At 39.8% G+C, this 25,476-nt stretch overlaps 1 protein-coding gene and 1 non-coding gene across 14 annotated transcripts in view; one reads left to right on the forward strand and one right to left on the reverse strand.

The window, feature by feature from the left end:
* Positions 1-25,476, forward strand: part of FRYL (FRY like transcription coactivator) — a 240,071-nt gene that overhangs the window by 56,204 nt on the left and 158,391 nt on the right. The window contains exon 1 of one of the 13 annotated variants that reach the window (XM_059671729.1): positions 2,827-3,103. The exons of 11 other annotated variants lie outside the window; for them this stretch is intronic. In XM_059671729.1, coding sequence (XP_059527712.1) covers positions 2,902-3,103 — 202 coding nt within the window. In that variant the 5' untranslated portion in view covers positions 2,827-2,901. Of the gene's footprint in view, positions 1-2,826; positions 3,104-25,476 lie in introns of those variants that run through there. One more of the 13 variants, XM_059671734.1, reaches the window with a different exon arrangement.
* Positions 15,945-16,051, reverse strand: LOC132223848 (U6 spliceosomal RNA). The gene has a single exon (XR_009450538.1). It is a non-coding gene; the product is annotated as a U6 spliceosomal RNA (small nuclear RNA).

Raw genomic sequence — 25,476 nt, forward strand, 5'->3', positions numbered from 1 at the left:
AAAGGCTAATTAGTGAGTATGAGGTCTAAAAAGCCCTTTAAATGCTTTATTTGAGCCACTACCTCCTATTATAATTTCTTAATCCTATAATTGTTATACCTGGAGTTAAAAGTTGTGATAATCAACCGAAGATCGTAGACACATCAACATGCCAACAAGGCTTTAGGCGCAGCGGTTCTCAACCTGTGGGTCGCGACCCCTTTGGGGGTCGAACGACTCTTTTACAGGGGTCGCCTAAGACCATCGGAAAACATATAGCATATAAGATATTTATATTATGATTCATAACAGTAGCAAAATTATAGTTATGAAGTAGCAGCGAAAATAATTTTATGGTTGGGGGTTACCACAACATGAGGAACTGTATTAAAGGGCCGTGGCATTAGGAAGGTTGAGAACCACTGCTTTAGGGCATTTCCTCCTCATGGATTCAGCTAGTAATGGGTACAGTGTTGTCATGGGAACGCCATGCTTTCTGCTTGCTGTATGGGTCCTCTGGAAGCTGACCCTGCGAAGGAGTTTGGCTTCCGGGGTTTTATTAGGTCTCAGCCTCTATTAAGAGAGGTGGTGTAGAAGCAGGTTGGGCAGAGGACATTGAACTGCAGGGCAGGCTCAGCACAGCCTTGGCCAACCCTATAGGGAATCTTGTAGTTGTGAGAATTTCTTTCCCTTCATGAGCAGTAAGGTTCTTGGGTAGAGAGACGTATTGTCAGTGCCTTTGCGTCTTGCACAGGCCACAATAGGAGCTGCTCAGTAAATATTTGTCAAATGAAGGAAATCTGAGAAAAATGTTGCAGTTTCTTCAGTGACACCTAATCCTTGCCCTTCATTTTCCCAGTTGAAAATTCAGTTTAGAGCGGTAGGTTAATAGTGACACAGGTGGTTCTTGTATACCATGGACAGACAAGAAGGTAACTTGCCCTCTACAGTCAGCATTTGCTATGTACCATTGTGTTTCTGGGCTCTTTAGATAAGGAAGGCCTGCAAAGAGGCCTGAGAAAAGCCACAAACATAAGTGTTAAAGAACATGAGATCACACCCATAAAGAGGAAAGAAAAAGCGCTAGAAGACACGTTGATAACTTCTAGGCTATTAAGGCATATGAATTACGGTTCTAACCAGTTGTTCCTTCTGTGTGTGGGGAATAGGCTGATCAGATGGGTTGTTGTCCTTTCATGTTCAAGGGTTAAGAGAAACTCTGTCTCTCAGAAGCATTTTTTAAAAGTCAGTATGTTTTCCTAGTAGGTACATTTCTGCTTTAAGTCCTATACTCGACTTCCTTGTTTGTTTTTTTAACCTCCTTTTCACTGTAGAATTCCCTGGGGCAGGATTTGCATTAGTAAGCCCTCTAACTTTTCTCTGAACCTTAATACTATAGGAATGCTCTACATGTAGAGGACCTTCAATCCATATCTTTCAAATAATGAAATAAAGAACAGTAGACTTTATAATTAATGTAGAAAAATGAGGATTTAATTCAGAACCAGAAATTTTTTTCATTATAACTTTTCCTGATACGTATATATAGATAGTTTTATGTTTCATCTTTTAAAAGATGTAAATCCGTTTCTTCGTGTTGAGAAGAATGAGATTGTGCTTGTGTTTCACTAAGTGAATCAGATTTGTTATCTTACTAAGACACATATCCTCAAAGTTATAATCTGATTACTTAGAGGGAGTTTACGCCTATCTGTTCTCTCTGGTTTTTCATTTCCTTCTTGCTCACTTATCCCCACCAGAGGGCAGGCGAAGGAAGGGAAAAAAGAAGGTATTAATTTCAGTTCGCAAAGTCTTACGTAGGCAACGTCCACTGGAGTATTTCGTCATGCTTCTGGAGTACATTAAGCAATAGGATCAGCCACTTCAGCTATTTAAAAATATTTAGTAGAGTGCTCAGTTACTACTTAGGTAAGGTTGATTACTGGGTTTATTTAATTAGATCATTATATTTAAAATCTATATTTTAGATCCATATATTATAAATTATCACCTTTTTTTTTGGCAATTCATGCCAATGTCTCCATTGCTACTGTTGATAATTGCAATTGATTGTGATGAGGACTCTTTTTTATTTTTAAAAGTACATTGGAATGTTCATACTACAATACTGCTTTCATGAATCAAGTTCATAATACGTCTTTCATGTCCTCTGAAGCTTGATGTTCCTGAGGTCTGTTAGTGAATTTTAGAATCATAAGAGTAATCATTTTGTTTTTATTTTATTTTTAAATCCTCACCCGAGGATATTTATTCCATTGATTTTTTAGAGAGTGGAAGGGAGAGGGAGAGACAGAGAGAAACACGGATGTGAAAGAGACACATCGATTGGTTGCCTCCCACATGCCTCTGACCAAGGCCAGGAGCCTGCTCTCGAGGTATGTGCCCTTGACTGGAATAGAACCCGAGACCCTTCAGCCACACGCTGACGCTCTATCCACCGAGCCAAGGGCATAAGAGTCATCTTTTGACTACTAGTTAGTTCTGCACTTCAGCTGTAAGTTTATTTAGAAGGACGACACACCTCAGGCCAAAGTAAATTTGTCCCAACATTATTACAACGTAAGTTTTCAAAGTCTAAATGTTAAACTAGACGGATGCTAAACCTTTTATGGTCTGAATATTACTGTTAACACCCACTGTAGATGTACAAGGACTTGTACACGTGAAGTGCCGTTTCATGGTCGATAGCTGTTTGGTTTGTTATCAGTGTGAACAGCAGATGTCCTGAAAATCAGCTTCCAGACAGCTGGCACTTGGCCTGCTGGTGTTGAGCACCACCTCACCTCCCATGACGTGTCTGCTCTCTGACATACATAGTGGACCTTATCTCCCCATCAAGGAAATTGGTGCAGGCGCCTTTTCTGTGTGCTCCTAGGACCAGTAATGTAGAAGAGCCTTATAATGGACTTCTTAAAAAGAGTTGTGCCTCCCATTCTTTCGGGAGATGTGGGTTTGGAAGCTAGAGGTAGTTTTCAGGAAGGTTCCCCCCGATTACTGAAGATGAGACGTCTCAGTTTGTTTTCATCAGAGAAGACTGTAGGTGAGGAAGATGGAATCGCTATCTGGCACAGTAATTATGACAAACACCTCCATCAACAACTCGGTAAAGTAAAATGGGAATAAAATGTATTATTTTCAGTCCTTTAAAAAGTATTTTAGGAAAGAAATTATGTTCACAAGTTTGAATTCTAATGAGAAAAAAAATCTGTATTGAAAGTCAAGTTTAAATATTATAAAATGTTTAATACAGTAAATATGTAGTTGGTGTAAAGTTATTTTAGTATCAAAGTTTTGCTGCGAGTTTAGATGGGGAAATATTGATGCTGTAAATCAATATTTCTGTAAAGAAGTTTACAGTTTGATGATCTTTGGAAAATGTGTTGGAAAAACACAATTTGGAAAAATGTTATTTGTAACCCATAGAATATGTAAATGAAAAATAAGATACTGAGTTTTACCTATCACCATAGAAACCATGTCCATTTTGTTTTAAAAAAATATACTTCATTATTTTGTTGTGAAGATAGCAAATATTTGGGGTGAAACATAAAAAGTCACATCTTTGAATATAATCATGATTATTTTGACTCAAAGTACCTTTATTTAATATAATCCTGCAAAGTTAAATTTAATGCCTTTTAAAGTTTGAGCAAATGATAGTCTGTGTTAGGAGAAAAATCAGTTTTGTATATAGTACTGGTAAATAGCAAATACTAAAAGAAAGGAAATCCTTTAGGAAGAAAATTGAAAAATGCTGTAAGTTTTTAAATTTTTGACTAAAATGTTCTGTATGATTATGATTTTTTTGCGAATAAATAACTGCTTATATAAATTAATATAATACTTTATGGAAAGAAGAGAGTTTCTCTACAAGTTTGATGTATATATTCTTATAGCTGTTTTCTATGCATACTTTAATATGCACACATACATTTTTATTTGTAGTATTTAAAAATGAGGTTTACTATCCAGGCTGTCTTGATGTGTGCCTTTTCATTTAATACATCATAAACATCTTTCTGCCTCATTTAAAATGCACGTCATTGTGTGGATATAATTTATTCAATCAGTCCCTTATTAATGAACATTTAGTATGACTATTTTTAGTTATTAAAAATAAATATCCATTTATATATCACGTTATGCCTTTGTATGATTGCTTCTTGATAGAAGTTTCTATGTGCATTAAAAATTTTGGTCAGCAATGCTAAGTTACCTTTAAAAAATTTCCCAATTTCGGTTCCTCAGGGCTGAAGATGAGTGCCTCCATTTCCTTGCATTCACACTCGATCTGTTTCTTGTCAGGTTAAAAATTAGGGTCGTATTTGTGAGAAACCGCACTTTCTTTTACATAATGGATATTTTTAAAACAAAGGACACGGAGCTTTTAAGCTTTAAAAAGAAATATATATGGTTATCTACAATGTATTGGTATTAGAAGTTTCTCTTATTTTTATACTATTCACTCATTTGAATGAATGAAGTGGAAGTGAGGCCACTAAGTTGGTACCTCTTAATTTCAGTTAAAATTGAATGTCTTTCAGCACTTAGTTTTGTGTTCAATAGTGCAAGTATAAATAAGTGAAAAATGTGAATATATTAATATATGCAGTTATTTAAGTTATTAAAAACTACTTTTTCTTTAACTTTCAGTCTTTAATCATTTTCTTTATCACAGCCTGTGTGATTGGACTTGGTATTTAAATGTAACATACTATGGCCATTAGTTTAATATGTCACCTTTTTAAAAAAATATATATTTTATTGATTTTTTACAGAGAGGAAGGGAGAGGGATAGAGGGTTAGAAACATCGATGAGAGAGAAACATTGATCAGCTGCCTCCTGCACACTCCCTACTGAGGATGTGCCCGCAACCAAGGTACATGCCCTTGACCGGAATCGAACCTGGGACCCTTGAGTCCACAGGCTGACACTCTGTCCACTGAGCCAAACCAGTTAGGGCTAATATGTCACCTTTTATTTTTTTTAAAGACATTTTGAGCATAGCACACAGGTTACAAAATATAATAATTAGATTTTGTAATTTATATTAATTTTCACATAAGCACTCAATTGAATGATTAAGAATTTTCCGTAGTAGCTATCTTTTTCTAGTCACAGTCAAACAAAGCAAAATCACGAATACTGAAGAATCTGATGTCTGAAACTTCAGAGGCTACAGGTTCTTTATGGAATAATCTTGCCCAGTTTCTCCCCCAGAATAAAATTCAACTTTAGGAAATGACTCTTAAAATTAATTTAAAGGACTTCTTTGGCAATTTCTGTAAGAGAGACTTGGTTAGTTGGCACTATATAGAAATTTACTTGCTACTTTTAACTCCAAAAGTATTTATAGATGCTTATGCTTTCTTTAACAAAAATATTTGTAAAATTTTGAGGTATTTGCCGGGGTTGATACATTGAAGAACATTTATCTTTGCTTTTGATAATTTTTTTTAACTTTCTCTAAATATTAAGTAACTTAATATTTTAAATTTTATGGAAATTCTTAAGCAACCCACTGGATTTATCAGAAATCCCCCCTTTCTCTGTAAAATATATTAATTAACAAATGCCTCTTGTACACAAAACTGTTCAACTCCTCTGCCAACATTTCTGCTCCCACCGGGTTGAGTTGTGTGCTTACCAAGAGTTGGGTGGAATTTTAAACCAAACCTGTTCATGCCATTTATACTTGTAATTGTGATCATATAAATTAGTTAAATATTACGTAATTCAGTAAAGTATGAGACTGAAAAGAAAGAGCTATTGTGGTGTAAACAAAGTTGAATACTTTGATCAGACTCCATACAAGTGAATTCCTAAAAAAATTTGCTTTTGAATTGTGAGTAGGCCATAGAAGTGTATATGATTGGAAGGATTTTGCTTTCAGATACCTTCAGCTTCCCCGTCCTCTTTGAAGAAATTGAAACTGGAAATCGTAAATGATGTACAAGGGTTAGATTTTAGGCAAGAAAACAATTAGCAAATTCACCCTAAGAGACAAGTACTTGGCACTATATTAAAAGTCTAGGGAATAAACTTGGATTTTATATTTTTTAAGTTAAAATAAAACTTTCGGTGGACCTATAGATCTCTCCTCCACAATTCCTACTTTAATGAAGGTTTTTGATTATTTGATTAACTAACAGTATAATTTATAACAAATAATGTTGCAGTTTTTGTTAAAGAAGTAAGTCACTTATTTGCTATCCCTATTCCTTAAGAAAAAGGAATCAAAGATTCATGTATTTGTGTTAAAAATTTTACTCATAAGCTGCTTAAATATTCATATAATTTTTGTGTAGTCATAGCCATGTGATCAAAGACTGATTTCACTGATAAATATTAGTAGGATTGGCACAAGTAATATCTAGCCGCACACATAGAAGTTGGTGGGAAGAAAATGCCCTTCACTGACCATTGAGGAACAATGACCATTAGGCATGGTCATGGGTCAGACCCTAAGGATCAGGCAGTGTGTTTCCACAGGCTTCTGTCGTGACAGCTGCAAAGCCCTTGTATCTCTGGGATTGGGTTATTTTTATTCTTATGAATCAACCTGAATGTTGTTGTTGTGCATTCTATTTGGAGTCAAGAATAAGTGAGTGTACATATAAGATGTATTTATTTTCTTTGTTTTTTAAAATTTATCTTTACTGTTGAAAGTATTACAGATGTCTTCCCTTTCCCCCGCATTGAACCTCTCTACCTTGCACCTGCCCCTCCTCCCCCAGGCCTACTGCTCTACTGTCTGTGTCCATGGGTTATGGATAAGTTCTTTCGTTAATCTCTTCCCACTCTGCCCCCCCCCCCTCCCCGCCCCGACTTCCCTCTGAGACCGGCCAGGGCAAGATTTATTTTTATAATTCACCAAGACCAGACAGAGATAATGATACATTGAACAGAACTAAGTATATGTCAACATTAAGGATGGAAGAAAGTTTGAGCGCTCTCTGTATTCTGGGCATTATTTTCTTGTTTTGTTTTACCAATAACTGAAATGGTATAATTTGTCTGTCTATTTAGTGCATTCAGTTTTCCTCCCCACCCCCCACCCCCCTCAATAGAATATAAGGTGAGCATGGACTTTGCTCTGTCTACTGATGTGTTCCAGGGCTTGGAACAGAACAGTTGCTTAGTAAATATTGGTTGAATGAGCAAATGCTGTCTAAGTTGTCTTGAAAACTGAGTGAGATAGGTTGTTATGCAAAGTTTTAAAAGTTCAGAGAGGCTTTAACCAAATTATTTGAGTTTTTTGACTATTAAATGGTCTAGTCATACCATTTAAAAATATATATTTTTACTGATTTCAGAGAGGAAGGGAGAGGGAGAGAGAGATAGAAACATCAATGATAAGAGAGAATCATTGATCGGCTGCCTCCTGCACGCCCCCTATTGAGGATCGAGCAACCCAGGCATGTGCCCTTGACCAGGATCGAACCTCAGACTCTTCCGTCCGTAGGCGGAAAGCTCTCTCCACTGAGCCAAACCAGGTAGGGCTAGTCCTGCCATTATTTTAAAATCAGGCGCTTGTTCTTTCTTTCTACTCCATCTCATTGCAGTGTTGATGTTTTGAATCCTTATGTCTAAACTTATTTTTAAAGGCTAATTGTATCTTCCAAGGTTAGGTGTTCTATTAAGGAAACACACCTTTGGGGGTGCTTTTATTTTAATAAGAGCTATATTTTCATAGGCAACAACCTTAATTCCAGCACATATTGAGCATTACTATTTGAGAGTCTGCTTCACTTTAATGAACAGTTGATAATTATTTTTATAACACTGGTTAGATAAGCTGATTAAGGGAATAGCTATTTCACATGACTTTTTCAAACACACTTAAGAGGTGCACATTGAGATACCATTTCCATTTCATTACAAAGTGTTAATGACTTCATGGGTCATAAACATTTAAATAGTATACCGGTATACCTCCCCTGAGATATTCAGGACAGTTCACTAGCCAGGACAAACCAAAATGTAGCACTTGTTAAAAATTCCAAAAGCCTTTTGGTTGAGCTTTAAAGGCTGCTGTCTACATTTCACTAGTAAAGAAAAGGGAATGTTAATTGTTACTGAAATATATTTTTTAAATGTTTTATTGATTTTAGAGAGAGGAAGGGAGAGGGAGAGATAGAAGTATCAATGATGAGAGAGAATCATTAATCAGCTGCCTCCTGCACGCCCCCTACTGGGGATTGAGTCCGCAACCCCGCATGAGCCCTGACCAGAAGTTGAACCAGTGACTTCTTGATTCATGGGGTTGAAGCTCAACCACTGACCCACACTGGCCAGTCAGGTAAGATATTTTAAATAAGTGATCTTTTCAGTTTTGTTTTTTGTAGAACCATTGCCTTCAGTGATTAGATTTTGCACCTCCAGAAGAGCTCTGATTTTTGTTTTTTTGATACATTATGTATTGGGTAGTGGAATAGCATGGCAGGCCAGTTTCTTTTCAGAAGGGAATGAGATGGATTTAAGTCTTTATCAAAGACTAGATTATGAATAGAGAGTTTAGAGAAGGTCCTGGGAGAACATTGAAATGAAGTAGATTTTCTCCTGATACTTCAAATGCATGCAGTGATAACAGACCAAAGGAGATGAAGAATCATTTGGGACTCAGATGTGATAAAAAGGTCCTTGGGTGGGGCAGTATCCTGGAAGAACCTGAGAGCTCCAAATAATAATCAGTCTGCTAGGGAATTTCTGGCCTGACCCACATGATACCTTGTACTTGCCATGTATGAAGGGGTTTAGGAATTCTTGCTTACACAAATGGGACTTGGAAGTTTTAGGTTTTTGTAGTGTCGTGAAATCAAGGAGGTTTTCTTACGTAAGCGGACCTTTAGAGTGTTTTTCAGAAGCCCTCTTGGGTTGTTATATACATGCCTTCTCAGAATCTGTGAGAATTCTCATGACAGAGGAGAGAGACTAGGAAGACGTAGGTGTGATGGGAGGCAGTGGAGTATTGAAGAAGGAGTGTTGTGGGACTTGGATCCAGACTGAGCTGAGCTCTACCAGTGACTGGCTGTGTGCCCTTGAATAGGCTACTTAATCTCTCCAGGCCAGTTGGCCTCGCCTATGAATGGTTCTTCTTTGTAGTATTGTTTTTAAGATTATAAGAATATGGCTGTGAAATTGACACATAGTTTAATACTTGGTGTCTATTGTTTACAAAAACTTTTGGAATTTTGACTTGGAGGTAGATGAATCAAATTTAACTAGAATTTATCATTAGAGCATTCCATCATGGAAAATATTCTAGGAATCTGGGTCTAGGTCTTCTATTGTGCATAACTCAAAGAAGCTTCGCCCGTGATTTAGAGCTGCGCCAGAGTTCATGGGCGCTTGAGTTGTACCACCTTTTCCTGTGCTTCCTTCTTTGTCCACAGCGTGTGCTCTTCCAGTCACTGTGGCCAAATGACTGTGAGATTCAGCTACCAGGATTTTTAGAAGTTAGTGCAGCAGTATTACTTTAGTAGTTTCTCTGGGCTATTTTTAAAGTTAGCCTAACACTTCTTAAGAAGAATCATTTTAGACTGTCTCCTCACGTTACATGGATATATATATATTTTTAAAAATTGGAGCAGTTCAGTATGGTCAGGTTCTTTACTTTGACATTTAGAAGGGACTTGCAAGAAACTTAATTGAAATAAAGATGCATCTGTCTCTCTTTTAAGGAGCCTGGAAAAGCCTCCTCTCTATCCCACTTACTCCGCTGTTTCCTAATCGCAGGACTGATGTTTAGTCAGCATGCAGTGGTATCCTGATAATGGTTGTTGCAAGATTACAGTTCCTCCCATCAGTTGATATTTAGCTACTGTGCCATCTCCTCCCCCAAGCGCTCCTGCTGCTCCAGTCCTTCTGTCTCCGCCCCTGGACCCTCTTGAACCCCACCCCTGGATTCATCAACTAAAAGGTGAATCCTAAGCACACTAGGCCCCTTCCGGACCCACTGCCACTCTGAGGCTGGGCGTGTTTTAATTTTTAGTTACCATATCTTCCTGGGAGCTGACTATTTTGTTGATTACCCCTGCTTAGCCTCTCTTAAGAAGCAAAAAGAAGGAGTTATATCTAAGATAAAGTAGTTGGAAATAAAGGTGGGGGGATAAGAAAAATATACAACTAAATAAATTTTTAGTCACAACATACTGAAATCATAAAAGTGTAAAAAGATGAATCATGTGATAATATCTATATTGGAAGATGCTAAAGAAAATAAAAGAGGTGGGGTTGGAAAAACACACGGTAAAATAGGTTAAGATGACTAAAGCTAAATGTAAGTTTAAAAATGTCACTAAAGGAATATACTAGAAAGGTTAAACAAAAATGTGCTATAAAAGAAATTCAGGAAGCAACGTACAATCCAAGTTACCTCCACCCATGTACCAGTAGTGGCCCTTGGAATGAGGCAGCTGTGCTAGTAGATAGTTACAAGCTTCCAATCCTGATGACTTCCTGGGACTGGATCTCTGCAGGGGGAATCGTAGTCTCTGTGTGCCTGTCCCTGGGTTTGCGTAGTTTATCCCACCCCAGCTTCACCCCAGTTCATTATTCCCTGGGTCAGGTCTCTAACTCATTGTCTACTAGCTTCTACTATTCCATTTAACATGAAAGTGTTTCTTTCATCAGGTAGTCAGTTCTTTGTGAACTGAGTTGGTCTTGTTTATTGGGGGTATCCCCAGAGCTTAGCCCAATGGCACGCACTTAGTAAGCAGTTAGTAAATATTTGTTGGATGTTAGAATTCTGTGTCATTTGGTCCTTGTCCTTTTTATGCCAGAACAAGTTTTTTCTTGTTACCGGGAGCTGCTGTCAGTTGCCATATTTAGCCCACTGACTGTTCCTTCAAAACCATCTAGCACATTGCTCAGTGGGCGGTGGCTCCTCAGGCAAAAGCAGCCTTCCATTCATTTCAAATAAAAAGAGGGAAAAAACAACAACAAACCACACCAAAAACCTCAAGTTGAGCAAACGATGATCTAGAACAGAGCTTGGCAAACATTTTCTGTAAAGGGCCAGATAGTAAATATTTAAGTCTCTGTCACAGCCACTCAGCTCTGGCTTCGTAGAGCAAAGGGAGCCTAGATGATACATGAATGTATGTGTGGCCACGGTCCAGCACAGCTCTGTTTACAAAAGCTGGCGATGAACCAGACTTGGCCAGAGGGCCAAAGTGTTCCAACCACTAAGCTAGAATATGGAGGAGACTATTGCTAACATCATGTAACTCACCTGTGAAACGGGGAATGGGAGTTTCGAAGAAGGGGTCCAATATTACACGTTTTTGTGTTTTTTTGTAACCCTTGGAATAGTGTTTTGCCTGTAGTAGGCGTTCAATAAATACTTACTGATTTGATTAGGGATCCAACTATATTACTTATCCTCTAGGGCTTCTGTCATCTCATCTGAAATTTAAGGGTTTATGTTATGTGATCTTTCATGTTTTTCCATTTAAAAAAAAAAAATCTGTGATTGTGGAAGGCCAGGTGGTTTATTCTTTAAAGATAATTGTTGGCTTATCACATTTTCTCTATGCCCTTAAAATCCTGATGTGGAATTCTGGGAAATGGCTGCTTTTATGAATCCCGTTTGCGGCCCTTTCCACAGTGGGGAACTCATTGTCCACTAGGCTGTACCTGCACCTTCCACCCATCTCTGTCACCTCATCCTGCCACGTTATTAAATCTCAATCTCTCTGTCCCTCTCTCTCTCTTTCTTTTCGTCTGTCTCTCTCTCTTCCCCTCTCTCTCTCTCTCTCTCTCTCTCTCTCTCTCTCTCTCTCTCTCAAGAATAAATGTAACCTAGACAATCTCAGGTGATTCTTTGTAGGAAGATAGCAATCAAAGTGAGGACGAATCAGTCTGTTTGTCTTGTAGAATTACGGTTTTCTAAACTATGTATCAGGAAAGCAAACATTCCATCATTGCCCTATTCATTTAAACATTATAGATAAGCAGTAATCCTATCTAATAAAAGACAAAGATGCTAATTGACCATACCTCCGCTATGCCCATCAGCCAATCAGAGTGATATGCAAATCAACCGCCAACAAAGATGGCTAATTTGCATACTGCAGGCAGGGCTGGCCAGCGCGAGCCGCCATCTGGGCCCCCGTGTGCGGCCCTGGGTGGCGGGGCCCCCCGTGTGCCACCTAAGCCCCGCCACCAGCCAGGACCCCATGGCGATCCGAGAGCAGGAAAGTGCGGCTCACAGGCAGCACCCAGCAGGGCCTGCTCCCCAGTTGCCATGGTGATCCGCGAGCAGGAAAGTGCGGCTCGGAGGCAGCACCCAGCAGGGCCTGCTCTTGGTTCACCATGGCGACCCGAGAGTAGGAAAGTATGGCCTGCAGGCAGCACCCAGCAGGGCCTGCTCCCCGGTCGCCATGGCGATCCGCGAGCAGGGAAGTGAGGCCAGCAGGCAGCCCCCAGGTGGGCCTGCTCCTGGATTGCCATGGCAATCCCAGAGCAGGAAAGTTCTGCGCAGGCAGCACCCAGCAGGGCCTGCCCCCAGGTCTCTGTGGTAATCCCAGAGCAGGAAAGTGCGGCCCGCAGGAAGCACCCAGGAGGGCCTGCTCCTGGGTCGCCATGGCGATCCCAAATCAGGAAAGTGCAGCCTGTAGGCAGCATCCAGGAGGGCCTGCTCCTGGGTCACCATGGAGACCCCAAAGCAGGAAAGTGCGGAGGGCAGACAGCCCCCAGGTGGGCCTGCTCCTGGGTCGCCATTGTAATCCCAGAGCAGGAAAGTTCCGCCCAGGCAGCACCCAGCAGGGCCTCCCCCTGGGTCTCTGGAGTGATCCAGCGAACAGTGAGCAGGGAAGCGCGGACTGCAGGCAGCACCCCACCCTGGCCACAGCTCAAGGGAGAGAACAACATGCAGTGGAGGCAGGAGCCTGAGAGATCAACACAGAGGGGCGCCTGCTCCAAGCCTCCATGGCAGGCCCCCAGCAGACACACACACACACACACACACACACACACGGGACGCCTGCTCCGAGCCTCTGCTGCCAGACTGTGGCCATCAGTAGGACATCCACTGAGGGCTCCCGGACTGTGAGAGGGGCAGGCTGGGCTGAGGGAACCCCACCCCCCAGTGCACGAATTTTGTGCACCGGGCCTCTAGTCCAAAATAATTGTAAATAGTACAGATGTAAATTTTTACCACCATACCTAAATTCTTTTTTCAGTTGAACTTTTGATAGATTTTTCTGTTTCTAAAGAGTGATTTGTTTAAGATTAGGTAAGTTGTCTGATGATCTCTTAGACTGTTCTCAAGAAGTATAAGCTGGATTATATTTCTAGTCTACAAAGTGGAGAAACTTCAGAAAACACTAAAAAAGTTCTTATAAGGAATACAGAAAATTTCTCTTTATTATGTCTTAGGCTTCTGAAGGTTCCTAGTCTCTATTTTTGAGTAAGTATAGATGTGTGCTAAAAACAACATAAGCAATATAAGATTTTTATAAATGTAATTTAAAGGAGCTCTTCTTAAACTTCAATGGGCTTAACAGTGACCTCAGAGATCTTACTTTTAAAAAGTGGGCTCTGATTTACTAGGTTAGGAGGTGCTTTAACGAATATTAAGGTTATGAAGGTAGGTTCTTTCAAATTACTTTTAATACAGTACATTATGATTATGTTTAACCACGCATAAATATTTTCCTGTGTTTCAGTCTGGCCCATTTAATTCTCTGGGCAATCTCTTCATCTTCTTTCTACCCCAGCTGGCACTCTCCTTTCTAAGTGTGATTTTTGTCTTTACATTTAGTCGCCTCTGCAGTTGGACACTTCCTTTTCTTTTCTGATGTAGACTCTTCCTCTTATACTTGAGTACAGCCTTGTGACTCACTCCTTTGTTTTAAAGTTGTGAAGAGTGTTCTCAAAGGTGGCTCAAACAATAAAAACCTCTAGTTGATTGTAAATTTCCCATGCTACTGACAAAGGAGGAAAAATTCAGAAAGGCAAGTGTTGGCGGGAATTAGTGAGCCTTCACCTTGTGGTGGCTGCTAAGGTGACCATAGGTCCTCATAGGCCTTGGAGAGTTGACGGTTTACATCTCTGTCCTGGCGTGTTGTTAATAGTGCCTATTTCCACCCTCAAAAAATGTCCTGCTTTGGACAATACATTTTATTTTCATCCTGTTCATGTTTCTTAGAATTTTTCTTATACATTCCCAGTAATGCATGTTCCCCTTTCTTCCCAATACATCTGTATACCGTATATCGACAATGAAAGTACCTTAGTATTAACAATCTAGTTTCTTTGTAGGTGATGAATAGACATTGTGTTACCTTGTAAAAATATAAATCCAGTAACTAGCAGCCTTTTGAATAGAAAATTTTAAATCTGGATTTTTTAAAGCAGAATTTTCAAAAATTATTTCACAAACAATTTCTGGAATCTCAAAACTGAATTTCAAGTATACTCAGAAACACTTTTGTTTTTTTTCTATTGAAGAGTAAGTGTCTTACCACTGGGCCAAGTCATATCAAATTGGTATGGCTAAGGGCAAAGAAGAAAGTATGATTACGGGGTCTGGACTGCTTCATTTTAAGCAGAGGAAGCATTTTTTTTAATCTTTATGTGTGAAATATATAAAAAGAACTTCAACCAAAAACTAGGAACAATTGGGCTATTAATAAATACCCTGTGTCAGGAAGGTAACAGTAATTGTACCTCACGGCATACGCAAGCAATGGAATTGCTGCATAGGTTACCACTCCTGAAATACAGAGCTTAGTTAAAATGCTTCTTTACTGCGTTATGTTGCTAATTTGAGAATACATTGTTGCATTGGTCCAACCTGTGACATTTGTAGAAAACTTACCCTTTTATAGCTATAACCATTAGTTTAGAGACTTGACATATAATTCTGAAATAAGCATTTAATTTGGACATGACCTGAAACTTCCCTATCCAGAAATCTAGATGGAATTCTGGTTCAAGTGTTTGAGGAGCAGATCCCCCTCATCACTCACCTGTTTATTTCATTTGTCCTTTTGTAGTGCTGGATTTGAATTATTGTTACCTTGTTGTTATTTTTCTTCAGTTCAGCCGAAAGCCATTAATTTGTGGTTATTGTTGGCTAGCAAGTACTTGAAAATAAGAAATTCAATTTCCTCCCCTCATCAATGGAGAAGAGCTGGAAGGCTTGTGGGGTTGGTTGTCTGTCCCTACGTTCTCCTCTCATCTCTAGTCCTGACATCCCTTTTGTACTATATAGCCAGAACTCTTCTTGGTGTGACCTATGTATGTTTAGTACCGTCTGTGCAGTCACCTAAGCCTAAGGGTCACTTTTGAGTAGTTCGGCTTTAATTTTTTTTACCCTATGTATTCTAAGTACATCAAGTACGTCTAATGAAAAAATTGGAATCTGTCTTCTTCCCCTCCTATTGCCTTTTCCTGAATTGTTTTAAGTATATTATTAATTTTTTAAGTCATTATTTCTCACCTTAGCAATTTAAATAGCCCGTTGAGCCCCGCCTATGTGGTTAAGTGTCGTGTGGACCCATGAATCAGGAGGTCACTGGTTCTATTTCTGGTCAGAGCATATGCCTGGGTTGTGGGCTCCATCCCCTGTGAGAGGTGGGTGGGAGGCAACCGATTCATGGTTCTCTCTCATTGATGTTTCTATCTCTCTATCCCTCTCCCTAAAATCAATAAAAACATATCCCCAACACTTATTAAAATAAATAAATGGCCCATTGACTTGTGTTGCGTTCTCCTCCAGTCCATTCCTTACCTAATTAGTCAGTTTCCTGCTCAAAACTCTTCTATAGCACTTGATGATCAACTTCAGTATTTCCTGGAGCCTTATGGGTATTTCAGGGCTTCTTTGTGAATCTCCTCAGGCAAATGGAAGAACCGAGTGGATAGGAATCTGGTGCTCTAACCCTGGTCAGCCAGAGTTACTTTGATTTTAATTTAGAAAAAAAAAAAAAAAAGAATTTTTTAGCACTTCACAAATTTGCATGTCATCCTTGGGCTGGGGCCATCCTAATCTTCTCTGTATTGTTTCAGTTTTACCATATATGCTGCCAAAGCGAGCACAATCTATTTTCCTTTTCAAGATTAAGCATAAAGATTCATTCTTCAGAAGAGGGAGCCACACATAGCCACACCCACACTCTAGCTCCACCTTTGGGTCCTAACCCTCCCAAGGGCACAAAGATCTATTTTAGTTATTAAATTATCCTTTAGCACCTCTCATAGTGCTCTGCACAGTGTTTAGACCATTTATACTTAATATAATTGGTGACATGATTGGGCTTAAATCTATATTGCTATTGTTTCCTATTGTCCCATCTGTTATATTTTCTTTTTTCCATTCTTTGTCTTCTTGTATATATTTTTAGTATTCTAATTTATTCTACTATTGCTTTATTAAATTCTCTTTTTGAGCTACTTGCTTTAGAGCAGGGGACCTCAAACTTTTTAAACAGGGGGCCAGTTCACTGTCCCTCAGACCGTTGGAGGGCCGGACTATAGTTTAAAAAAAAAACTATGAACAAATTCCTATGCACACTACACATAGCTTATTTTGAAGTAAAAAAACAAAACGGGAACAAATACAGTATTTGTATTTGCATGTGGCCCGCGGGCCGTAGTTTGAGGACCCCTGCTTTAGAGTTTACAAAATCAATTTGAACTTATCATCCTTTCCTTTCAAATAATAGCATAACATTTTATGTATAATAAGAACCTGAAACTTTATACTTCTTTCTCCCCTCCATTTTTTTTTTTTGACTATTATAGTCAAACTAGGGGCCCAGTGCATGAATTCATGCACCTTGAAAGGAGCTGTGATCTGCGAGGCTGCAGTGGGCACAGGGGTGGGTCTCGGCCCATCCTCCGAGTCCCCACCTGGCCCCTCCTGGCCCCTGTCTGCTGGCAGCCTCACTCTCGCTGCCGCCGCTCCCACAGGCTGACGACGCCAATCCAGCTCGCACCCGCTGATGGCGGGGAGTGATTAGGGCCAGCACCAGAAGCAGGTGCAAGCGGCATCTGTTGCCCTGATCACCCCTTAGGAGCAGGGGGAGGTGGAGAAGCCCTCAGGGGCGATCGGGACCAGTGCTGGGCACTGGCAGCAGGTGCAAGTGGCAGCTCTGCTGCTGGCTGCAGGTGCAAGTGGGACCAGCATCAGCAGTGGGTGCAAGTGATAGCTCTAGCACCAGCAGCAGGTGTTAGAGGCAGCTGCCAGCCCTAATTGCCTCTCAGGAGCAGGGGGAGGTGGAGAAGCCCTGAGGGGCAATCAGGGCCGGCACTGGGTGCTGGCAGCAGGTGCAAGCGGTGGCTCTGGCTCCAGCAGCCAGTGCAGGTAGGGCTGGCACAGGCAGCAGGTGTGAGTGCCCGGCGGGACCTTGGCACATGGGAGCAAAGAATTTTCAGTAACCACCAGAGGCTCACCCCAATGACAGCAGCCGGTGCCCTGCCTTGGTCTGGAGTCCCTCCTCACCTGTTCCACCATCCTGCTGCGGCTGATGCCCACCATGTTTCGCGCGTGCCCCCTAGTGGTCAGCACATGTCATAATGACCAGTTGTTTGGTCTATTTGCATATTAGCCTTTCATTATATAGGATGTTTTATTGCTTCATATGTTATAAACCTGACAGTACATTGTTAAACACTTTTGCTTGAAGCAGCCAGTTAACTTAAAGACAATTTAAAATGAGAAATAAAAGGTCTTTTCTTACCTTTACATTGCCTTTTCTGGCACTCTTCATAATTTGTATGGATTCAAGTTTTCATCTTGTATACTTTTCTTCCTGCCTGAAGAACTTTAATTTATGTAACATTTTTTTGTATGTATACCTGTTGGTGATAAATTCTTTCAGCTTTTGTCTATCTTGGAAAAGTTTTTTGCTTGTTTCTTGATAGGATACTTTCACTGGATATAGAATTGTAAGTCACCAATTTTTATGCTTTAAGCTTTTCAGTGACATCATTACAACTTCTGCCTTGTATAGTTTCAGATGAAATGTTTGTGTTCATTTTTATCTTTGTTCCTCTGTATGCAATGTGTCATTTCCCCCCCCGATTTTAAGATTTTTCTTGTCATTTGGTTTTCAGGAGTTTGATTATGGCATACCTTGGCATGTGTTCTTTTGGTACATGAATCCTTGCTTGAGGTTTGGCTGTTTTGGATTTGTGGGTCTTGATCAATTTTTTAGAATTCTGATCATTATTTCTGCAGGTAGTATTTTCTCTTCGCTTCCCTGAGATTCCAGTAACACATATGTTCGACTATTGGATGTTCTTGCGAGGGTCAGCGAGGCTTCATGCATTTTTTTCACCGTTTTGTTATCTGTTCTTGACTTTGGAGAGCTACTATTTCCATTTCTCCAAGTTTACTAATCTATTTGTTCTGTGGAATCTAATCTTTTTTAGTTCCATGCAGTGAATTTATTGTTTAAGATATTTTGTATTTTATCTCTCAAAATTCTATTTCAGTCTATTTTTATATATTCTCTTTTCTCCTCATTGTGTTTCCTTTTTCATTCAAGTTTTTTTTTTTTTTAAATATATTTTATTGATTTTTTACAGAGAAGAAGGGAGAGGGATAGAGAGTTAGAAACATCGATGAGAGAGATCGATCAGCTGCCTCCTGCACGCCCCCCAGTGGGGATGTGCCCGCAACGAAGGTACCTGCCCTTGACCGGAATCGAACCTGGGACCATTGAGTCCGCAGGCCGACGCTCTATCCACTGAGCCAAACTGGTTCGGCTTCATTCAAGTTTTTGAGTCTATATATAATAGTTTTTTAAGAGCCCATATGCTTAATCCCATCATCTCTGTCATTTCTAGATCTGCTCAATTGACTAATTTTATGGGTCACATTTTCCTACTGCTTGATTCATCTAATAATATTTAATTAGATGCTAGGCATAAATGTTGGACTTTGTTACATTCTTTTAAAGTGTTGTTCTTTGTTCTGGAAGGCTGTTACTTGCTGATAGCTTGATCTTTTGAGGTTTGCTTTTGATCTTTTGAAGCTATGTTAAGAAGGGTTTAAAGTAACCACTGGCCCATTAGTAAGGCATGACACTTCTGAAGTATCTGCAGAATGCCCTGGGTATTCAACTATAATAGTTTCTCCGAGTTTCCTTGTTTTTGATGATCTCGAGTATTGGCTGGGTATTTTTTAACTGTTCATTTTGGGTTTATATGATGTTTTTTTCATACGTAGACTGGGGTTTTAGGTTTTAGGAAGAACACAGAGGAAAAATGCCATTTTCATCCTCAGGAATGTGTGCTCTTACTTTATCACTGATGAGTTTAATCTTGATCTCCTGGCTCAAGTAGTATTTGTTAGATTTTTTTCACAGTAAAATTCCGCTTTCCCTCTGCTATCTATATTGTACCCTTCCAAAGAAGGTCACTAGTATAGCTCATGTTTTTAAGGATCCGGGAGTAATGCTCCTCCTTGAGAGTGAAGTATCTACATAAATTATTTAGAATTCTTCTGACTGTGTATCATGGATCCCCAAGACCATCCTCACATTTAATGATCTGCTAGAAGGACTCGCACGACACAGCGTGTCCTTGTACTCACAGCTATGATTAAGAACAGCAAAAGGACAGTAAGCAAAATCAGCAAAGTGAAAAGGCACGTTGGATGAAATCCAGGGGAAACCAGGCACAAGCCTTCAGAGTGTCTCCCAGTAGCACCATAGAGGAGGCAATTGATTGCCCAGTATTGAGCTACGACACCATGGGTGAAATGTGACCGGCCACGGAGCTCAGTAGAGACTCAGTGCCCAGGATTTTTACCAGGGCTGATCACATGAGTATCCAGTGCCAGGCACATACCCACATTTTAGACTCCCTAGCCTAGAGGAAAGCAGATGTTCAGCATAATCTGTATTGTTTGTACCAACAGTTTAGGCATAGTGTGAGCCACTCATGTCAGTGCCGGGAATGGTGGGGGCCCTCTTGAAATCTAGTTCTTAGATGCTAGCCAAGGGCCAGTCTTGTAAGCAGGACTTTCAAAGGATACCAGTCAGGCCTGCTGGGTTAACTTTTTTTCTGCACAATGTGGATTCATCTCTTCTTATTTTTGTATGTAATCATTACTTTATATCAGTGTAGATTCATATTTATTTTATAGTTTGGGTTATAGTCCGAAACTACGTTACTTATTTTGTTGCTGAAATTGTTATAGCAGCCCTTTCATACTTTTGACCCTAAAGGATGCTCTAGTCAGTGGTCAACAAACTGCAGCTCGGCAAACTGCGGCTTGTGAGCCACATGCGGCTCTTTGGCCCCTTGAGTGTGACTCTTCCACAAAATACCGACTTCTGCGCATGGGCCACGAAGTTTCAATCGCACTGTATGTGCGTGCCCGCACGTGGTATTATGTGGAAGAGCCACACTCAAGGGGCCAAAGAGCCGCATGTGGCTCGCGAGCCGCCATTTGCTGACCACGGCTCTAGGTTATTTTATGTGCTTAAATCCTAGAATCAGCCATTTCTCCAAGAATCCTGCTTTTTTTTCTTCTTTTCTTTTATTAAAAATATATTTTTATTGATTTCAGAGAGAGGAAGGGAGAGGCAGAGAGAGATAGAAACATCAATGAGAGAGAAACGTCGATCAGCTGCCTCCTGCATGCCCCTACTGGGGATCCAGCCCACAACCCGAGCATGTGCCCTAACCTCTTGGTATGTAGGACAGTGTTCAACCACTGAGCCACACTGACAAGGCACTCCTGCTTCCTTTCTGTAATGAAGTTTAAAAATGTTCAAACATTCATTGTAGAAAATGTGGGAAATGTAAAGAGTGGGCAAAAATAGGTTTACAGTTGTTCATATGGAAAATAATAATATAAGAATAACCTGTAGAATCTAACTTTAAAAATAAACCCTGAAATTAATTTTATGCATCTGTGTCCCAAAGAAACCGTTACTGGCTTTGGCTTTGTGTACATAGTGACAGGCTGATTAGATAAAACAGAAACATTAAGTTTATTCTTTTCCATCCATGTAAACAAAACTCAAGCAGAAGAAAATCCTTTTTTTAAGGTGGTGAGAACATTACTTACTATTTATCACCCCACCCCAGAGTGATCATACTCCGATATTCCGTAAAACAGTTTTGCTTGTTAGAGTTTATATAAAGGTTTACTAGGAATGGACGTTAGTTTCTTTGGTGTGACATTATAGCCAAGTGGTATTAAGTAGCTTTTAAAATTTGTTGGAGTCTCGTAGGCTTAGCGCCATAGGGGTAGGGAAAAAATATGGCAACATATGTAGTGTATGCCTCCTCACTTGCTGACATGGTTCAGTGCTGAGTATTAGCATTTAATGGTGTAGTTTATATAGGTCTAGATCAGCTTATTCTCCTAACCTGCTAACAGCTGTTCGATGAAAGGATTGTATTTTCAAATCACTTTGGAGAATACTTCAGTTAAAAAAGAAAAATTACAGCCCTGGCCAGTTTTTCTCAGTGGATAAAGCGCCGACCCGCGGACTAAATGTTTGCAGGGTCGATTCTGGTCGAGGGCACACACCTTGGTTGCAGGCTAGATCCATGGCCTCTGTGCAGGAGACAACTGATGTTTCTCTGTCTCTCCCCCTCCCTTTCACTTTCTCTAAAAATCAATGGAAAAATATCATTGGATGAGGATTAACAAAAAGAAAAGAAAAATCATACTGTTTTGTGTACAACTAGAGCCTTTGGTTTGTCGACATACATCGTTGTTGAATGAGATGTAGTAGGAGGTGGTTTTGGACTGTGGAATGCCCTTTATTCGTGTTAACACCTTGAAGCATTTGTGTTCCACTAGACCAGGGAAACCTCGCCCTTAACTGATCCTGAGCTGTCTCCGATCGAGTTCAGTTAATGGTGTTGTGTTACGGGAATCCTCTGTGGTTAGCTCTTGCAGCCCTGCTTTGAATTTAGGTTTTGGGCCTGTTCAGGAATAGGAATGGCCTAGACTTATTCCAGATTTCTTGGACTGTGCTAAAGAAATGCAAGCTTTTAATGACACTCCCAATAATACTATTATCACTGAATATGTCTTAATGAATATGATTTTCCTTTCCCTTAGTGTATGATACTTGTACATGGAAGAATGTTCTTTTAGCTTTTAATACAGTGCCTAAATTTATTCAGTTCTAACTTTGATCACTGAATTTACTTATTTTTTTATGGTATTTAAAGAATACAATTGTATAGATGAGTCAATACAAAAATAATGCCACATATGGAAAAACACATGCCTTATGACCTTCAAAGTCATAGTAAACCGATTATGAGGTCAAGGCATTTTCCTTCTGCTGTCAATATAAAATACTTTTGTCGGGTTTGACTTGGAAATTTTTCTACTATTTTGAAGAGTAGTTAAGCTTTTACCAGGGCCAGTTTTCAGTTTTAAAAGTTTCTATAGAGTTTTAAAGATGTGCATTTTATTTGACTGGAGGATTTCTTGCTGTTCATTGATAGTCTAAGATGTTCAGGGGAATTTGATGCTATTTTAGTAATAGAAGACCCTGTTTTAAAATAACCCCATTATTATCAGAGAGTTCTCTCTGTTGAATCAGTTGCATGCAGCAGAGGAAACTTTGTCCTGAGCTGAGCAGTTTTGGAGCTGATGGAGGCTCGGCCACGGTGTCCATGACATCATCTTTTCAGCCCAGTAGCCAGCGTTCTCTCTGGTGGGTTAAGTGAGGCGGTGGACTCTGCATCATCACAAGCGTGGGGAGAGAGTCCCCGCTTACTGCCTGCGTGTGTAGAGGGGTGGAGGGAATTTACTACTGAGACCTCTCAGAGAAAACTGGTAGTGGAGTGGGGTACATACCACTGTGGTTTTTGTTCTGGTCAGCTATTACAGGGAGAGATTTAAAGCTATGTCAGACTCGAATTCACTTTTTATTTCTAAAGCCCTTAGCTGGTGAGAAACTTGGCATCCAAGGGCAGAGCTCTACCCTTGTCTGTTTACTCGCACTAGTGACTCCCCCGAAAGCAGCTGGGGAGACACAGCTCATCAAAACTGGTAACGGGAACATAAACAGGGATCATTGCGGCCACGTGTAGGTCTGCATCCAAAGAGGTGAGGGTGTCCTTCAGGGCTCTTAGAATAAACTTGTGAGCGTTCATTCAACGCGATGGCTCATCTGCATTCAGCGGCGTTCCACTATAGTTGTGCGTCACTGCGAGACTGCATGGTAATGAAGGCAAGGCACTGTGGGTCAGAACTGGCTGCCTGCGAGCTGAAGAGGGACAGCAGCTCGGCTCCGGATCCGGCTCCGGCTCCGAGGACAGATCAACAAATCCGAGGCTGCTGCTGCTGCTGCTGCTGCTGCTGCGCTGCAGCCCGTGGAGACGATGTTGAGTCTACAGGATTCTGTGTTTTTTGAAATAAGCATAAAGTCCTTGTTAAAGTCCTGGAGCAGCAGCTGTAAGTACAGTTTGCCTACACAGGGGAAACGCTGAGTTATGACCACTGCCATTCCTTGCATGCTCATTCTTGAAACCAGTCCATACCGAGGAATGTTTTTTTTGAATGAAAATTTGGGGCAGTTGTAATGTTGGTAGTTAAATATTCTTTGACCGGCCTTGGCTTTTTTGTTAATGTGGTATCATTCTGGCAAACTTTCTCTCAATCGTCAAAAAATGGGGGGAAAGGATGACAGATAGATGCTGATCTCCGCAGGGTTGCCGGGTGCCGGTACTCTTCCACAGTTCTGTTAGCACAGAATGTTTGTGGAGGCAGCATCCGCTGTCTTAAGGCATCAGGCAATTTAGCATAATGATCATAACTTTACCGTGTTCCTATAACTGAAGTGGCAATGAGTAATTTTCACATGTGGTAAATTTTCTGAGAAAGAACATTCAGGATGATATACTTACATTTCAAAGTTCAAGTAAGTCAATAAAACTAATGTCACTGAGTTGTTATTTTTGCATAAATCTCTTCCTAATATGTGGATCTGGCAGACGTATGGATTTTGTTCAGTATCTCCAGCATTTGCCAGGGGTACTTTTCTCTGAAGATCTCAAAGCACTTCTAGAAATTATTTATTACCATAGTCACTTTATTTTTTTGCCAAAATTTTCCTAATAATATGATACCAAACTAATGAGGTAAGCAAAGAGTCTGTTATAATGTCTGTTTTGTCCCCCAAAAATTGAAATGTGACTTTTCCAAGGTCATATGATGGCAAAGAACTGGAATTAGTACCTGGTTGTTCTTGCTCCCAACTGTGCTGCCTGGGCCTGAGCAAACGAATGAATAAAATATGAGAGACTAAATTTAATTTTTTTCAGTTAACTCTTTACCAAAATATTTATTTAAGTGTAGTTTTGTTTTGCAAGCAAATAATATATGGAGGGGGGAAAAACGACCTCTTAAGATATTGTAGAGTATAATTAGAGGAGATTTGTATTATGCCAAATGTACTGTATTTACAATCTCTGTATTTTATTTTTGATCTGTAAGTAATTCTTCCATATGGAGATATTGCTGTGCCAGATGGCAGAAAATTATATTAGTTCTAGGGAAGTTTCTAAGTGAATATACATTGTTAAAATATTGGGAGAATTATAATTACTAATTTTAATTACTTTTACTACATTAGAATGTAGAATACATTTTTAATCAAATAAACTCAAGCATGGTTCCTAATCTCTTTTTTCCCCCTTTACCATTGCTTCTCTCTTTTCCTCATCCTTATCATATATATTTTTTTAAAAATAGTAATAGTTTTATGGTGAGAATGAAGCTATAGTCAATGGGTTCTTATAGAGGAACAGGTATGTTAGATTATGTCACAGCAGCTTGTCTTGTAAAAACTTAGTTTGCTTAGATACTTGTGAACTTTGTGGTTATTTCATTTTGTGACCATTTAAGCATTTCTATATGTCATTGCCTGAACCCTGAAACCATCACAGCCAAATCTCATGTAATCTTGTTCCTTAAATCCAGGAGTAAACAAAAAATAGATGTTTGTAAAGCCTTTGCTATTAGTAATATAATGATTCCGTTAGTGGGTATCCCATTGCCCTTGGGCATTCATAGTACAAATCTCTTTGAAGGCTTTTTTCCCCCCAGTTGTAAAGCAATAAGTTGATATAGAAAATAAGTTACAAGTCTCATTGTTCATGAAAGCCCTAAGCATGTCTGCTGCCTTAGCCATGGAACATGGAAGAATGTTTTTATTTCTCTAGCAGCTGTAGATGCCTTTTTTTGGTCTTCACTTAGCCCTACTTTATTTTAAAAAGAGAAAGGATTAAAATATGTTAAATATCCTAGAGAAGGATACTAGTTATCTGTCTCTTCCTAGGGATGTTTTCATAATGCCAACATTTGAATCAGCCAGCGTTTATTGCGCATATACTCATTAAGAAAAAGATGTGATCTTTGCTCTTAAAGAGCTTCTAGTTTAGTCAGAGGTTAAGTATACATGAAAAGTTAGCAGTAAGGAAGTTAAATGAGAGAGATTGCATATGCATTATGACTTGCCAAATGACTGTTACAC

The sequence above is a fragment of the Myotis daubentonii genome, chromosome 1 (assembly GCF_963259705.1).
Source record: "Myotis daubentonii chromosome 1, mMyoDau2.1, whole genome shotgun sequence".
Lineage (NCBI taxonomy): Eukaryota > Metazoa > Chordata > Mammalia > Chiroptera > Vespertilionidae > Myotis > Myotis daubentonii.